Below are 18756 nucleotides of genomic sequence, written 5' to 3' on the forward strand. Positions count from 1 at the left end.
TGTGGCAAATTTGAGGTGTTGTAAGCATCTTACAGTGTTGCAAATAAAAAACAATTTAACAAACGAGCACATTTCCTGTGGTGCTTTTGTTTGTCGCATTTTATACTCTCAAAACACATTATGTGAGCACAAGGTCGTATTTGTTCGATGTAACAGGCATCTGTTCTTCCGAGTTCTTTAGACTGTGGCTGTGTGTTTAAAGATTGGTTACCAATGGTTACTAGGCAGAACTTGTTTAGTCCAAGTCTAGTTTTTGACCCTGACCATCAAAAATGGTCCTTATGTCAACAAGTTCAGAAGGAATGAGACTCACAAGCAAAATGAAGGGGTCTTAGTACCTCAATGAAGTTTGGGTTCGGAGGCCAGTGTCCAAAGACTCCTTGCAGGAGACTGGGAGTGTTTGTTTTGAGCTTAGCTGTGAATCTACAGTGCTGATTCATTGTTAAAAATACATTAACACACCATAACAGAGACATTCATAATATCAGTGGCGTCTACGGGCCGCTGCTCTTTACCGGACTGAACTGCTTGAATTAACAAGACACTGAACAAAGACTGAACTGAAGGGCAATCTGACACACGTCTGACCGCTGATACACTGACTTACTGAATGGCCTTCCAATGGCAGCGTGTTCACTTACTGATGCAGGCGCTGCAGTCCATTTGAACAATGACGCAACTGCTTAAAAAAAAATTAACAAATCCGACTCTTTGAACTAAACTGAACAAAGCGAATCAAATAAGCACCGTCTACTCTCAACAACCACTCTCCTCGTGTCTCCGGAGGCCGCTGCTGGGAAGGTGTTTTCGAAGGTCAGTCTCAGAATATGAAGCAGAGGAAAAAGCTTGATTAATATCTACAAAATATGAAGGGTAATAACAAAACACCAGAACAGCAACATAGTGAAAGGCTTCAATCTGTCGACAATCTGAAAGAGCTCTTAAAGGACAAGTGGGTGGAGGGTTTACTGGCATCTAGTGGCGAGATTGATCATCGCGACCAACGGACCGCCGCAGCAAAAACACTTTGAACACAGTAATGACAGCCTTGACTTTGTTTGTTTTTTTAATGCAGACATGATGGGAAACAACTGACAGTCAGCTACAGGGTAGAGCACATCCGAAGGCTTTGTAGAGGCAGAAGCAGCATGTTAACGTAAAAGTCATAAAAAAAGGCAAACTGATCACTTACTGTGTTTAGACAATAAACCCAAAGTGACCAGGATTGGATTTGGTGATACAACAGCGATTGTACAGCTCACATTGTTTTGACATAGAGATGAAACTGCAATAAATATACTTAAGAAATAAAAATACTCAAGTGAGTTGCCTATGGCTGATTTTCATTCCTTTAAAAATGATCTCTCTCAAACGCTCTTGTTCCCGTCGAGTAAGACGACAAAAATACTGAAAGTTTTAAACAAATGCATGGTGTCTTTAAAAAAAAAAAAAAAGAAGAAGAAAAGAACAAATCTTGCATGAAATCAAGTGTATACTGTGAGTTTGGAGTTGCTCTCCCTTGTTCATCGGCCAAACACTTGTACAAAGACAAACATTTCTCTTATTCTGGTACTAAACTGTTCTTCAGCTGTGAAGTACACAAACTTTGCTCCCATATAGTCACTGAACATATTGTGGACACACAAATACTACAAATCATTTCCTGTAGGTCAAAGGTGAAGTACAGATTCAGATCAGCTTCAGGTCGAACACGCTGTTGGGACGCTGGGTGTGAGGTGTTCGGCCGGACTGCTGCTGAAGGCGGAGGCAGATTATTGGTCCGTGCAAAAGAAGCTTTAAGAGCAAATACTTTGACATGAAAAGAAAAAAACAACAACATGATTCTACAGAGCAGTCAGTCAGCTTCCAAGTGCAACATTTAATTTTCAAGACAGGCAGAACTGCTTTCATCCACGTTTGTGATTTGTGAAAATTATTTTGGGGTTTCCAAGATATTTAAACAAACAAAACACGAGTTTTTTTTTATTTTTTATTTAGTTTTTTTTTTAGTTTTTTTTTTATGAAAATAAGAATGTGAGGATCAATTTAGGCACAGCAGTGCTTCGAGCTTGATGCTAACGTTAGAATGCAAACATGCTCACAATCACAATGCCAATGTGCTGATGTTACGCAGGTTTAAAGTTAATTTAACATGTTAGCATGCTAACATGAGCTAATCAGATAACCTAAGTTTCGAAAACAATGAACTTTTGTAACCTGCTGGTGGTGCTCGAGGATCAGTCACTTCATCTTCTGGGCTCCGTGACTGACCCGTCAATAGTTTTAGAGATATTTCAGTCCCAGAACCAGGGTGCTAACATGGCTAAAATATAACATGCCCTGTATACTGCAATTTTGTTTTGGGGCAAAGAAAGGACAAAGCTGGAGAAGGTGATTTTTAGCTGCTCTGAGTCTCTCCGTATTGTAACCGAGTCAAAATCGAGAATATTTTGCACTCATACTGATTGGAACTTAAAGTAGCCAAATGACCTTTTTGGATTGAACTGTACTCACAGTGTTTTCAAGTAATGTGACCGAATCAGAGCTTGCCAGCAAGCTGCATTATCTCCATTAACACACACATGATAATAACTGCTGCGGTGAATGACGCAGCAAAATATATCATCTGCCTGTTCAAAATGTCATTCCTTGAGTGTGACCGTCGTCTTTCTGAACGCTTTCTGATCTTGCTGTCCACATAAATACAAATCTCATATTTGAACATCACACAGTTCAAGCACTCAATCGTTTCCATATCAGAATAGTTAAAAACATGATTGTATAAACATACAGACTGTGTTGTAACCACAATGTGACAGGTTCAATACTTCGCCAATTAGTCTATTCTCATCACATTTCAAGTACTTCTAACAACCCTCTTTTCCCACTGACAATCTCAAAAGGACTTGTAACTGATGATTTATGTGACCAAAGAAGATATTTGATACAACAACAAAAAAATCCGACATTTTCTATGTGGATGAGCTTGATACACCCGCAGTGGTTCTTGGATTCCCGAAAATCCTCCGACCTTTATGACCACAGTAACACTTTTGTATTCAACTGATATTTGGACTATATCAGGCATGTATCACTAACTTAAGTTTATTTTCTATTGGCATAATACTGGCACTGGGACCTTTCTACTGTTCTCCTAATGCAAGAGATGTGGAGTGTGTTTACATGCACACAGTTTCCTGATTAACACTGCAGCTCATATTAATGGGAAGGTCTCTTCATACAAACATTTCTCAGAGGCAAAACTATCCTCATACTGCAGTATTAAAACATTTCACTAGCTATCGCAAAAGGACAAATAGTGATTAACATATTAATAAAAATGGAACTGCCAAATACTCTTTTATGATGGTTTATCATAGTAAATTAGCATAAACTGATAGCCATTAGTATGCCCATTTGAAACTTCTGTTGAGCTAACTATAGCTATACAGCATAACTAAAACATTGGCAGGCCCATTACCTCTACTAAATACATTATATTGAAACAGAAGTACTACTTCACAGAATGGAAATATAGTGCACTCATAATATGGCGTTTATCACGTTACTTGAAATGATCAAATCATTAGAGCGTAACTTCAGGTTGAACGTCAAATTTGATTTTCATATACTTTTTAAAGATTCATAAATTCAAATAGAAATTTCAAGCATCCGCTATTAACACAATTCAAATATAGTTTGTTAATTCAAATCGAAAGATTTAAGCCAGCTTACAAATTCAGGTTGTTTTAAATTTGATTTGTTACATTTGGAAACCAAAACTCAAAAAGAATATTGTAAACATCAACGGCTGCTGAGGATAATCAGATGAGCCTGTAGGAATAAATATTTTAAAATGTAATATTTCAATCCCTTAAATTCTGTGTCATTTAACTTTTAACTTTAGGTGTTGGTAATGGCTTAACCTTAAAGTGACATTTTTAATAACTTACATCATTTTTATTTCTTTCATATCGACCTACCAGTTTATTGGTCAAGCTGGCATTATTACGTTTATAGTGGTGACTGAAATGTTACAGTTGAATATACAACACTGTATTTGCTTGGTGGATATTAGCTGATACGTAATAGTAACTGTGGCACAGAAAAACTGAAAATATGTTTGAGGTTATCTAGAAACAGTGTTGCCATTAAACAGTTTGCAGAGAACTGACAAGTTTATTTTTCTGGAGAAAAAGGTTTTGTTTTGTATAAATCCATAATACAATTCTTTAATAACTAGATCTAAGCATCCTTTAAAGACATGCTCGTGCATTAGGTGTTCATCTATTTTGAAAAATAAAGAGAATAGCCTCCATTACATCATTATTGGATTGTTAAAATGGCAATTCACTAATACAAGTTGGGCTTTTCTGGCACTTTGGCTCCATCAAGTGATTGTTAACATTCTAAGTATTTCTCTGCCTCCAAGAGATGTTTGAGTGACTTTTACTGATTTCTGAATATTCTCAGTTAACCATGTAGCCTTGACTACTGTACACATACAGCCTGAGAATACCAGAGTTTTTAAAGTAGGACATTCAGTGCTTTGGGGAAACCAACTCAACACTTTACCTAAATAACAGGACGTTGGTGTGCATGTAAACCCACAGATACTGTAGTAAACACCAATGAATATACACCATTAGAAGCTTTATAAGCACATATTAGACTATTCACACCCTGTTTGCCATTGATGTTGATAGAAAAGAGATGAAACAGACTACTGAACCATTCTCTCCACAGCACGGCATCATCATGGACTTACACCGCCTCACTCCCGGATGTCAGATCCACTTCATTGCTTAAGTCATTTAAACACTTTTAAATAAATGTATAGAATATATACAAACATTGCTCCACCACTGTTCAGATCTCAAAACGCACGCATCTGATTCTGTCCGTTGCTTGCAGAGAGTTAGGCTGGAAAAGAGCAGCCAAAGGCAGGGCTTTCTGGGAAATTCTGTACTTTCACAGTTTTTGATCGGAAGTTGTCGGCCATCTCGTTTCATAGTTTTTATTACCTCACTATCGGTGGTATTGTAGCTGTTTCCTTTTCAAAGCTTGGTTGCATGTTACTACCAAGGTTCCACTTCTCAATTTTGCGCTGTGTCTGTAAAAATGAGGTGGCCACGTCTCCTTGTAGTTTTTGATTTAAACGATCAATGCCAAAGACCAGAAAACACATTTGTCCTCTTCATAAGGATCCTGTCAGGTCCCCCCCTCCCTCCCTCACCCCCCAAAAAAGAAAAAAAGACAGCGATAGTTCGACGACCTCCCAGTTCAAAAGTTGTAGAATGACAATCGTTTGTCTTTTCTGGTTTGTTCTGGTTTGTTCTGCTTTCTTCTGCGTGTATGTCCTCTGTCACTCTATAAAGCACTTTGTGACGAGCCTGGTTATTAAAAGCGCTTTCTTAAAATAAATTTGAATCATTAATAGAACCTGGTAGGATACTGTTAATGAGAAGAGGGGAAATGTTTATGAAGGTGGTTTCCGTGTTGATTGCCAAGCCGGTTGCCAGGAAGACACACGAGGAGGATTCTTGTTATAACAGAAGGTGCATTCTGGGATTGTTGTTTTTTTTCACTGATGAAGCACTAGGCAACTGGCAGATGTCAGATGAGAGGTTGCTTCCTTTGTCTTTGTTCCAAGTGTCATCCTTTGTTATCCCCCCCTCCCCCTCCCCTCCTCCTCCGCTACCTGTCTGTGCGTGAATGGTTGATTGGAATGAACTGCAGTCCGGGTCAGAGTGAAGGCAGAACTCCTCCTCTTCCAGTCACAAACAGGAGGTAGGAAGTAGCAGCAGTCTACGAGGTTTTGGGGGACTTCAAGGCATCCACTTTGGTCTCCAAGTCTGTAATCTGTGGTAACGACACAGTGGAGGATAACTTAATTACATTTGAACTATACCGTTCATAAGAAACACAACCGTTTCACGCTGAAGTAAATGTAAATAAGTCTTATTTAGTCAGATAGTTGGTGTTGTGTGTAGTTGACTTGTTATTTCTCGATGTAAATTTCTATAATAATTAATAAACCAAATCAGCCCCAGAGGCTTGTATGTCTTGTCCTGCCATCAGTCAACATATCAGTAGCTCTGGTCCTCATGAGCCAAATGAGCAACCATGCTTGTTTTTGAACCTCCTCTTACATCTAATGGCGGAGGCTACCGTCAACATGTGCACATCGGATTGAGGAACCTGCGAAGACCCACAGACCAGAGCTGTTTAACGATTATAGGAAAGTGATTGTGGTAAAGCTACGAGACGTTTGGATAGAAAAATATTAGCTGCATCACTTCACACAGTAATTTTTCCTTCTCGACATTGAGACTTTATTGTTAAAACTACTTTCAAAGCCTTTTAAAGAAAATTGAGATCTTATGGGCATTCATGAGGAATCCCTGGAAACTGGTATTCTCGCCATTACAAAGAGAGTCACTGATTATACTTATACCTAACTCCATCTATCAGAAGACCATCTATCGGTGATCATTAAAATTAATGACCAAAAGGGATTCGTGAACAACCAACATTATTTACAGCGAGTAAAGACTATCATCCACAAAAAAGACGGATGCTAAAGACGACTACATTTTAATATGAATAATGAGCTGAAGTTGTTACAAACGATTTAATTTCAGAGCCCGTCGCTGGGCATTCAGTTTAGATGTGTACACTGTACGTATGCAAGTACTTTATTTTCATCATCATCGCTGTAACTTTGGAAACAAGCCTTTATGTTATTATCTACTGTGATGGCTAAAAGTTCACAGATTTTAAAGGTGGTCCATCGAGAAGGAGGGAAGATGTTTGGAGGGAGACATGACTGCAATCAACCCATTTTGGAAAAGTGATCATTCACGTTCAAAATCAATCAAACTGTCATACAAAAAAAAAAGTTGACTTTATGTTAATAATGACTTCCTCTCGATGAAATCACAACTTTTTATTAAAATTTTTTACACTATTCTAAAAAATTTTATTTTTTTTTCCTATTTATCAGTTTTGTTTTCCACAACAGTCTACAGATACAGTCATGTGAGAGGATCAGTATATCTAATGGAAACTGTTGACTTTTTCAACATACTTGAAAACACTAGATCCTGTATCCTGTAGAGATGTGAAGTTGTACTTTGGCACACTGGTGCTCTGAGCTAACATCAGCGTGCTAACATACTCAAATCCCTAATGATACCTTGTGTTCACCATATTAGCTAGCATTTGCTCATGAGCATTAAACAGCTGAAGATGGGAATGTGAGTCGACCTGTAGACATTTGGGGACGAATCAAAGTACTGGACATGTCTGAGTTGTTACCTGACAATGGTGCTACATGAAAAGTTAAGAGATCACCAAAATTATTACATAAATGTGTGTGGCACATTTCACATCAATCCAATTAATAGTTGTTGAGATATTTCAGTCTGGATGAAAAAGATGATGACCGACCGACACCGCCATCCCTAAATCTGGCGTTTTCTTTTTCACAGTGAGCCTGTGTTTTTTTGGGTAATTTGGGTGAACCAACACTTAATGGGAGATGTGTCAGGATCTGTTTCTGTTTTCATTTTTGTTGTGTACCAACTTAAACTTAAAAATATAAGCCCGATCGATGAAATGCAATTCCTCACTGCAGACATTTGGACTGGAGCAGCTGATTTTATTTGGAATACTTGTGCTTTCCCTGCTGTAAAAAGGACTATTACAGGCCTCTGCTTCTGAAAGGTTAATCTTGTCACCTGTCATTCGTGTCATTAAGGTGAGTATGTTATTTACCTTTTCCTGCAGGTTGTCCGTCTCCTCTTTGTGTGTTGCCTCGCTCTCTTCCTGTGCTCGGCGCTGAGCCGTCTCCTTCTTCAAGTACTCGATCTCCCTACAATACACACACACACACACACACACACACACACACACACACACACACACACACACACACACACACACACACACACACACACACACACACACACACACACACACACACACACACACACATTTAAGTGTTGGTATCTTTTACTCCTCTCAACCCTTTGTTTTGTCCGTCCTTCCTTACTTCTGCTGGTATTCTTTAATCAGTCTCTTGGCTTTGCTGTATTTCCTTTCCAGAGTTTGGTACTGAGCCTGGGTTTCCTTCAGGTGCTCGTCCACAGCCTGAAAACACACATGCTCACTATCAGTAACTAAAAACAAAATAACTTGGTTTTGGGGAGTTTATGAGCCGATTATTCCGACTGAGCTTTTAAATCTGTTCATAGCGTCCTCCTTGGTTTCAAATGTTTATTTCGCTGAGAAATTACCTTACACAGGGACTGCGCCTCCATCCAGTAGCCCTCTAGTTTCTCCATCCTCTCTTTACTGTCTCGGATATTTTGCTCCAATTGAGCACGCTCCATCCGCCAACGCAACTTATCTTGCTCCGCGTGAGCCAACTGGACATAAGGGGGTCGGTGTGGGAGGGAGGAGGTGGGATGTGGGAGGTAGAGCAAGCAATCAGTCATCGTTGAGCCAGCAAAAAAGATCTCATGTTATGCCTGTGTACATCCTCCACTGCAGTACAAACTGGTTATTGGGTGGTTTCTCATTTCTGCACATTAAGTGAAAATTCAATGGACTCACCTTCCTCTTTAGCAGCTGGATCTCTGCCTGGGTTACTGCATGTTTAATCTGGAGCTACAGGCAGAGACAGATGACAACAATCTCAAAACTAATGCAAGTTATCTTAAAGAGGAAAACAACAAAAACCTGATAAAATTAGGGAACAGATTAGCTATGACTGCAACAAATGAATAAATAAAAGAATTACATTCAGGACCCAAATAATCAAAAATGTACATACTTCCTTGAATTTGTGGGCCAGCTTCTCAGGGTCCAGCTCCACAGGAGACAACGTGTCCTGGTTCTCTGCCAGGTCAAAAACCTCAATGGAGTTTGGAAACATCGGACTCATCTCCTCTTCCTCGTCCGTTGCATATTCTCCTGTCTGTAGGTAAACGGAGAGAAATTTAGTTTGACAAAAAAGGATTTGAATTTCCTAATAATATACTTTATTGTGGGAGAAGAAATACACCACCTACGTGTCTCTATGGTAATATGAAGCTACAGCCAGCATCTAATTAGCAAAAGATTAAAGCCTGATTTACTAAAGGGTGCGTCTGTATAATCACGTGCAAACTTCACACCACCCGCAAAAAAATGTCCCAAGCTGATCTACTAACGACATGCGGTGAGGATTGTGCCTTTCAAATGTGCAATTTAACACACGTTGTCCATTTCGCGTGTTTGCCTGAATGCGTATGTAATATTGGGCGTTTCTATCGTCTGAACGTGCAAAATACTGGGAGGGGAAATGCAAATAGATCAATTTAGCACCTGTAATGATATTTACTAAACCTGAAAGTAGAAATAGGAGAAGGATTGCGTGTGTGTGTTAGTACGACTGAAAGACATGTATTAATCAGATGCACATTTGGTGAGATGGCTGCTCTTATTGTGGTGAGAAGGAGACGCAGGGAAATCAAAGAATACGTTAGAGAACGTGGTTTTCCACCCGTGGAAACATTTCTGAGATGCCAGAGGAAAAAATATTAAGCCATTTCGTCTTTCCAGCGTTGAAATTTCTGAGTTATTGAATGTACTGAATGATGATTGACAGCCAACAACAAGAAGGAGCCACGAAATAGGCTACCGGCAATTAAAAAACTTCTTACGACTCAGCATTTTCTTGCCTGTGGGTTGTTCCAGCATATCGCTGCGGGAATATCACACCCACTCAAATGCATTGACTTCCTCGCTTATAATCTCCTATATAGCGTTTTTTTCTTGGTATATTTATAGGCTATTTATTAATTTCAGTGGGATCAGATTTCCTTTTACGGTCGTTCTGCTATAACGACTGGAATCACTTTAACACACGCAAATACCTCATTTAAATACAGCGATTTGTACCTGATATTAAAGACGCAATTACTTTTAGTAAATCCCCTGCAGAACGGGTGCAAAATAAATGCGCAAACTTTTGAAATAAACACGCAATTTAGTACCCTTTTTTTGAGATCTTGGTAAATCAGGCCCTAAGAGTTATCAGTAGCCACCAAGTAACATCTCTAAAGCTATGTAATGTTAAAGTTTGCTTGAAAATGGCGCAAATATATATATATATATATATATATATATATATATATATATATATATATATATATATATATATATATATATATATATATATATATATATATATATATACACAGCACAAAGTGGGATCAACGAAGCAAATAAGTGATACCAAACAAAGTTCAGTCCAAGATCAACTCCTTTGTCTTCATTAGCGGCTGCATAATACAATCTGGACGAATATGTGTCATATAAAGTGATATAAATGGGAGTTAGCTTTAGTACGGAGTTACAAATGAAGCGATTTAGCGAGTGGTCGGACGGTTCAGACTCGGTTCTTTGAAACTCAATGCAGCCTCTGATTCTGTCCTCCACTAAAAGCGTTCACATAATTGATTAAAGTCTGCTGATAATTTATCTTCTTCTCTTCTACGTTACAAAGTAAACTACAGCTTCACATTACCTCATGTCCACCATGTTGTTCCAGGTTGACAGATTACATAAGTACATCAACTAAAATGCAGCAGGATATATCAGTCATTGATGTGATGACCATCCTGTGTCTTACACCGCTCTACTCTGACAAGCTGCATATCTGACTGCTTTTATTAGGAGTCTACATCAAACCTGAGTGCATGCTGCTGTCTGTATTAATATCCTCTGCTAAATACAGCTGGCCCACCACACAGAGAGACCATGAGCCACGAGTTTAGGAAATATTTCCTCCAACAAAAATGAACGCTTTCATTTTCAGGCTCTGTGCTGGTGAAACATTAACAGTCTATTTCTGACACATACAGACGCACAAAGCAGCTTGTCAGTCACAGTTTGACTGAAACCGCAACAGTGTTCACAGAAAATCTTCGAGGCAGCATTCCAGAGATGAGGGTAATAACCTGGCTAATAAAAGATGCTACTTGGTTGCATCACAGGAATTGTAGGTGAGTAAGTGAGCCTTTGACTAATACTAGGACTTCTAAGTCAGGATATCTTTGCCTGTGCTGCGCCAGTGTTGATTATTTTACCACCTAAAAAGTATACCGTATATAACTCATCATATTTCAGTTTTGGTTGACTGGAGATTCTTTAAATTGTAAGGAGTTCTAAAGTTTCTATCCTTACATCGTGTGGCAAATGTGTGTTTGGCAAAACTGTGTTGACCTATCAAGGTTGTGAGCAGAAGTCCGTCTGTAGATGAGTGATGAGCAGGGCAGTAGAGTTCAAAATGTCCTGGCAGAACCACACTCTGGTAAGAAAGCAATGTCAAGCCACACACCAAAGTCTATAGTATTTTCTGAGTATATAAGATATGTGTATTAATTTAACTATCCAGTTATAATTCCTGTGATTTATATCACTCCACACTATGGTCTTGTGACAGTTATCAAATTATGATGGAAATTCTCATAGATTTTTAAGATTTTTGAAGAAGAGACAGATTTTGACAATAAAATATCACATTCAGCAGCTTTAAAAAAAATCCCCAGAATTTTCAGAAGTATTACCAAACATGGAGGAAGGCAACTTTCAGTGGTCAGTTTAATTGCTTTGGACTATCCCATTTACTCTGTAGTTATGATGTAATTATTGGAAGAATTATCATTTAGTTCAGTCCAGCGAGCCCACTCTTAAGGAAATAGGAGCATAACACTGAAATAATTAATTACATTTTCACTGGTAGACCAGCCATTTAAATGGTTGGTGATACTGTCATCCTCTCTGACCACAAGGTGGAGAAGCTGGACTAAGTTTGAAACAACAGGCCACGTGGTGGCACACAGACGGACATTTTGTCACACGCACACGCACACACACACACACACACGCGCACACACACTGACTTCCTGCAGCTAACAAAGGCTGACAAAGCAACATCAGCTGAAGATGTCCGGAGTTACTAGAGGACTACTGGAGAAAAGTAGCTCATGAATACAATCTGGAGAAATGACTGAGCAGAACTGTCCTTCCATTTTAGTCTGCTTTTATTCTCACATGTTTGCCTGTCTGTGTTTGCTGACCACAAACAGCCATTGGATAATTTCAAAAGACGAACCATTCTGTATGTGTGTGTGTGTCACATGTACCTCTTCATCATCGTCCATGTACTGTTTGTATCGCTGCTCCATCATTTCCCTCTGCCATCTCTCCTGTTCTAGAGTCTGCTGGATCAGCTGAGCCACTTCACTCTGCTCCCCCGGCTTCTCCCGGCCAATCACAAACCTAGAAAACATTTCACGAAACATTTAGAATTCGTCACACAAGTTACTGAACACAAAATCATACATCTGAGAAATTAAAACATTAAAAACATTTTCACACGCACAAATCAAACAGATGAAACCATTTGAACGCATTCAAAACAAACAGGAAGAAAAACAATACTGCAAACCTGAAACATAACATACATCCATCACAAACCTGAGAATTTCAGCACACACCAACCAAAAACCTGTAAAATATTCAGTTCATACAACACATCTGCTAACAATAGCGTCCAGAAAAAAATAATGTGTCAGCAAAAGAAGAATCGGAATATTCTATATTGAAGTTTTGTATGTAGGATAAAGAGAGTGTGCGTGTGTGTGTGTGTGTGTGTGTGTGTGTGTGTGTGTGTGTGTGTGTGTGTGTGTGTGTGTGTGTGTGTGTGTGTGTGCGCGTGTGTCCAACCTGACTGTGCCGGTGGTGTTGCGGAGGACAGATGCCGCAAAACTCTGAGTAACACCGACCAGGCTGGTCCCGTCAACCTCCACTATCAGATCATTGACCAGGATCCTACCAACACAAACACAAAGAGAATACAGTGCACAGAAACAGTGTTTGACAAAGACAGAGGTCAAGCTGGGAACAGACATTTGTGTTTTGTATGATGTGCGTATCTGATTTTGCTTCATATTAGCCAGATGTGTTAATAGGCAAATGTTGTCTAACAAGTTATCCAAGTTCGCTGATGAGGTATGTCAACATGTCGGTGTTACGTACCGAGAAAAATCAGTTATTGCACGTTTAAAGAATTTGTGGGAAAATGAAATCAAATAGAAACTAGAATTACTGCCTCACAGTTCAATACCTCCGCTAACCAGTCGAGTTACAGTCGTATTTTGTGAAGTTACAGTGACCTTTGACCCCCAAAATCTAATCACTTCATCCTTGGGTCCAAGTGAATGTGCCACATTTGAAGAAATTCCCTCAAGGCGTTCCAAAGATATCAAGTTCATGAGAACGGGATGGACAGACGGACAACCCATAAACACCTATGGCCACAGACACTGGGCAAAATATCAATATATCATATCGTGATCTCAGATTATATATCATCTTAGATTTTGGATATTGTAATATCGTGATATGCCATAATTGTTGTCTTTCCCTGGTCTGCAGTACATTACAGTACAGTGATGTAAGTTTCCTATCAATGTAGGATTTTCTTATTTTCCTATTTTTAAGTCATTTTATCCACATTATTGATGATTATTTATCAGAAACCTCAAAAACAATCATCCCTACAATACCGTTGCTTAATAGCAAAATATTTGGTCCAAAATGTCAATTTTTTTTTATTTAGTCCATATCACCCAGTCCTAATAGAGACATAATCATTTAGTGTTGCAGTTGGGCTTTTATAATAGAGTTTACTGTAAACAATAAGAGCATCTGTCCTGTGACCATTTTCCTGGATCCCTCAAGCTTCTCCCTCGCCTCCAGTCAGTCAGTCAGTCAGTCAGGTCATGTTAACATGGTATAAACACGTCTCAGGACAGGTGGACGAGGTGGACAGGGTACCTGTTGTCTCTCTGTGCGGCTCCTCCCTCAGTGACGGTCTTGACAAAGATCCCCAGTTTCTCCAGGCCCATATCAGCTCCTGCACCCATTCCAATGATGCTGATACCCAGACCGTCATTGTCTGAGAGACACACAGGCAGAAAATATAATGATCAAAATGTAAACACTGAAACACATTTCACTGAATTGGTGTCTTCATAAATGTATTATTACTATGAATTATGTTTACTTTTTGGCTATTGTAATCAAGAATCACATTGTAGCGTGACAGAAAAAAACATTAAAAAAAACATTCATTCACATCCAGTGCTTACTCAAAGTGAGTTTTATAGCTGTTATGCCGTGCTGTGAGCAGCTGTCACGCACGATTGCTGGTTCAAATCCCTTACCTCCAGAATTACTAGCTGCTAATTAGGCTAATCCGCGCTAACTTTAATCCCATAAAGGGATAATGGAGTTGTTAGCGGACACTATGGATGTCCACCAACAGCATCCTGTCAGTTACTGTGTGCATGTGTGTGAGTGTGTGTGGTTACATAAGAGGCTTGACTGAGTGACTCTCAATGGCTGTAAAGATGTGTGCAAACCTTTCTCCAGCTCGACGGGAAACAGGTCCAACTTCTCCACTCTCTTCTCCAGCTCGTATTCAGCCGATGCCGCCATGGGGTCGACATCATCGTTACGCCGGTCGTAGTCTTCGTTCGAGTAGGTGGTGAAAACCTACACGCAGGGCAAAGGTCAAAGGTTAGATAGCCTTCTTATCTAGCTGCATTTGGATTAGCTTTTAATGAACTACTACACAAAACACGATTTTCCGACATTGTGAAACCAGAGAACCCAGAAATTCCTTCATAAAAGCCCCCGAACATCTATTTGACTCTATTTAACATGTTCATGTAATATGTCCCAAATATCTATTCCATTATGAAAATGTAATAAATCAAACTTAATTATTATCAATTTTATCAACTAATTTAAATCGCACTACAGTTTTCCAAGCAATCTTTTAGGATTTCTTTTTTTTCATATTTCTTTTTGGCGCCCTGCTGTACAGCTGCGGATGTATTTAGTCAACCCTCATAGATATACTGTAAATAGGGTGGACACAATATTAGAAACACCGTTCAGTTGCAAGATAATTTAACATTGTTACAAACTGCCTCCAATAATGATATTATAAATGTGCTATTATTTATGCATGTATATTGCCATCAGCTTGGTAACCTTAATTATATTTTTGTTTTCATGTTTGCAGTATTAGGAGTGGAATCTAACAATGGTTTGGTAATATCTTAAATATTTTTTTAAAAGGTGTAGGGGGTTGCACTTCCAGGACGAAGAAATTGCAAGAAATTGCCTTTTTTACACCAGCAGATGTTGAGCAACATGAGCGTTTAGAGTCTTTGTTTCCATCTACTCGATGTATGCAAGTCCAATATTCTTTCCCTTTACCGCTGGATTGACCTCGACCAAATCCTCAGGCTAATTTAGAGCTCTCCAAAGTGGAAAGCCGACTATGAGAACTGCAGGAGGTAATCGCCAAAATGTTCCGTAGAGGTGACGGGGAACTGTACGCTTTGAAACCTGCTTTGAGTTTTTGTTAAGTTCTACTTAACATCACCAGTCACACCAACTTTTCATGTTTTAAGCTGATGTAGTTCTTCATTGTATATCATTAGCATACCTGTCTTTGTCTGTCCAAATGATTAACCAGCTCTGTACTTGTTCAAGGCCAGCGCTGTCAACGTGGTAACACGTCAAGCTAAATCTCATTCTGGCCACTGCACCTCTAAAGAGAGCCCAAGTGAATCTTCCAAACCTGCATCATTTACCAAAAATCACTGTAGCCTCTCCATAATTTTCTCCATCCTTTCTCCCGCTTTTTATTATACCCCTCCCCCAACTTTAAAAGGTCAGCAGCATCTGTCTCCCGAGTGACCATCTCTGTGATCACATTGGCTTTATTTCCATGGCAACCACAGCTTTGCCCAGCGTGAGTTTGGCACTGGCACTTACCCGCTCTCTCTCTGTCCCTGTCTGGTACAAATGCTAATATGTGTGTCTGTGTGAGACAGACAGAGCTGAGACAGACAGAGTGTGAGACAGAGCCAAGGGCCTCCATGTGTAGGAGGTGGCTGCCACAGTATTATTTACATTCCCCTGAGTGCACAAGACACACACATAAGAGGACACAAACACGGTCAGAGGGCGGGATTGTTAAACTGTTTCCTGTTGACATGTTTCCTTCCTCTGTTGAGTAACTTTAAAGCTCTCTCTCTGTGTGTGTGTGTGTGTGTGTGTGTGTGTGTGTGTGTGTGTGTGTGTGTGTGTGTGTGTGTGTGTGTGCGCATTAAGCTTCAAGAGCATCATGAACAAGCAATCTCTACTTAGCCACAGAAAAACAAACACAACCACAACAAAAAGCCAACAGCTGGAGAAACAACAAAACGTAACGTGAAGCACACCCACTGACACGACACTAAAATCCATAACCTGCTAAAATGTTCTCTTTTAAGGTACCATGTTGTATATAAATTCTAATTTCCATTTCTTGTTTGATAATAAGGTCTAGTTGCTCAATAAATACTGCCAAAGTAACACTTGGAGAAATGCACACAGCCCAGCTGTTTGGACTTTTATGAGTTTATGATGTCATGAACTCACAGTGATTGTTGTATGCCAGCCCCCTAGCATATTGACAAAGATGTAGGAAAAGTAGGTTTTTACAGGTTGAATATAGAGCAGAGAATATAGTACAGTTTGCGCTGTGACACTGCCCACAGGCTGATGCTCCAAAAAAATAAGCATACAACAAAGCCCAGACATTTTGAGATTAAAAGGGTAAAAAAAATATCATCAGGTGCATACCACTCATATGAAGAAATGATTACATCTAATTAATATGTTGGCTTTTTGGACATATTTGGACAAGCAAACACTTGTTTCTCTTTGAAACAGTCTCTACAGATAAAGATGAGATACTGAAAACAAATGACATGAAATAAACATTTTGTAGTAATTTCATTATTTAAATAAACAAAAAACAGATCAATCACATCTTTAAAAAATAATATGAATATATTACGTAGTCATCTGTGCAAAAGCTGAAGTTCAACTGGGGGGCGGACCTTTAAGCAGGATAATGATCCTAAATACACATAATCCACTAAGGAACGGCTCAAAGAGAAGAGATGGGTGGTTTTGGAATGGTTAAGGCAGAGCTCTTTATCCCATTGAAATATTGTTGTCGGGGTGATTTAAATACTCGGTACATACAACCCTCAAACATTTTGCAACTGTAGGAATCTTGCATGAAAGAGTGATCGGAAATGTCTGCAAGCCAATTTCAGAGAAAGATGCACAATTTTGTAAAATGCCAACAAGAAGTTTACTGCTTTTTGCAACTTCCCTGCATGGGGTCAATATATATTTTATGCTGACACCAGCTATTTAGAAACACCTAAATAGTTATCAGTTGTCAATAAATGTGAAAAAAAAGTGCTTGACGGGGGAATCAGGACATCATGAAGATGTCTAATGTCAAAGTCATTGAAGAGGATCAGTTCATTGTGTTGGTTTCCTTTTCTCCACAAACCTACACACAAGGGTATATAAGAGCTTGATGTAAAATATATTCATTTTGACTTTTCAGTTTATGATGAACTAAAACCGAGAGAAGCAGCAATTTATCCATTTTGTCAAATAGTCACATCAAGGCTTGTATGGCAACAATATGTATTTTGTTTAGTTGGCGAACCCTGTGTCAGATCCACTTAAAACAAACATTTAAACTCACATTCCACTAAATAGATTTGAATAGTTGGAAAAAAAAAAAAAACGATGGATATTGCAAACGAATTACTGATCATATTGTAAAATGGTCGATAAATCAACAAATCAATTCTGCAGGTCTTCCGTTCAGACTGAGCTTCACTCATCCCCAAAGGCACTTTACAGCTGAATTAGAGTATTCATTGATTAAAATATACAAGTAAAGGCTATCAAGAACTAGTTGTGAAAAGTTATAAATCCTCGCAGAGCGGCTCGACTTCAGCCCTTAGTGCTCAGCAGACTGAATCCAAAACGGTCCAAACACAACAAACATCTTGCTTTTCACCAACACCACTGTGTCTTGAATGACAGTCTGCTGCCCAATAACTGAGTCACAAGCTTACTACACTGGATAAAAGCCAAGCCCCCAGGGAAGTCCGGCAGGAGGCAGGCTGGCCCTTCAACACAAAGCCGTGCCGCCTCTCTCTAGGCTACATGTGGCTTTTAGTTTATTCTCATGGGTCATGTCTCAAGGCCACCTTCACTTTACAACCAATCCAACATGGCAAATATCACTCAGGACATCACCTGAACAGTTGGAAGGTGGAACGCATAAAGTCAAACTGTTGACTCTGTTCACGCACTCTCAATGTGCTCTCCAATTATAACAATGACTAGAATAGATATTAGCTTCTGGGATCACTCCATGAAGTCCGACAGTTTAAATTTGAAACTCGCACGGCTGGCATCAAAAAACAACAACAGAAATACAAATTCTCCATCAAATATACACTCTGAAGCTATAAACTTTCACACTGCTAATCAATGTAGGTTAAGTAGTGAATGGACTCAGTGGGCTCAGACGGATGTCAGACAGGAAGCTGGAACAAGAAGAGAGAGTCTCGACGTTCGGCCGGGTTTTACCAGCACCAAAGCTAACATGACACGTTACTGATCCAATGCAAAAAAGCTACATCCTGGTATACCAATGTAGTTCTGATTTGCATAAAATAAAGCAATATGTCAATATTTTGGGAAACTGCCTTTCTTGGACAAAGTGGAAAAACCATCTCAATGGTAGCGATGCAGCTG

At 39.3% G+C, this 18756-nt stretch overlaps 1 protein-coding gene across 2 annotated transcripts in view; it reads right to left on the reverse strand.

Annotated features, from left to right (window-relative positions):
- Positions 1-1057: 1057 nt before the first annotated feature.
- Positions 1058-18756, reverse strand: part of LOC138627653 (neurabin-2-like) — a 35959-nt gene continuing 18260 nt past the window's right edge. For both annotated transcript variants that reach the window (XM_069710125.1, XM_069710124.1), the window contains exons 6-15: positions 14481-14613; positions 13894-14014; positions 12781-12885; positions 12198-12333; positions 8840-8983; positions 8620-8673; positions 8301-8432; positions 8057-8154; positions 7780-7876; positions 1058-5862 (exon numbers count right to left, since the gene is read on the reverse strand). In XM_069710125.1, coding sequence (XP_069566226.1) covers positions 5809-5862; positions 7780-7876; positions 8057-8154; positions 8301-8432; positions 8620-8673; positions 8840-8983; positions 12198-12333; positions 12781-12885; positions 13894-14014; positions 14481-14613 — 1074 coding nt within the window. In that variant the 3' untranslated portion in view covers positions 1058-5808. The remainder of the gene's footprint in view (positions 5863-7779; positions 7877-8056; positions 8155-8300; positions 8433-8619; positions 8674-8839; positions 8984-12197; positions 12334-12780; positions 12886-13893; positions 14015-14480; positions 14614-18756) is intronic.

The sequence above is a fragment of the Brachyistius frenatus genome, unplaced genomic scaffold, assembly GCF_029030835.1.
Source record: "Brachyistius frenatus isolate BFR_SWC_R1_liver_20210118 unplaced genomic scaffold, ASM2903083v1 Contig_90, whole genome shotgun sequence".
NCBI classification, from domain to species: Eukaryota; Metazoa; Chordata; class Actinopteri; family Embiotocidae; genus Brachyistius; species Brachyistius frenatus.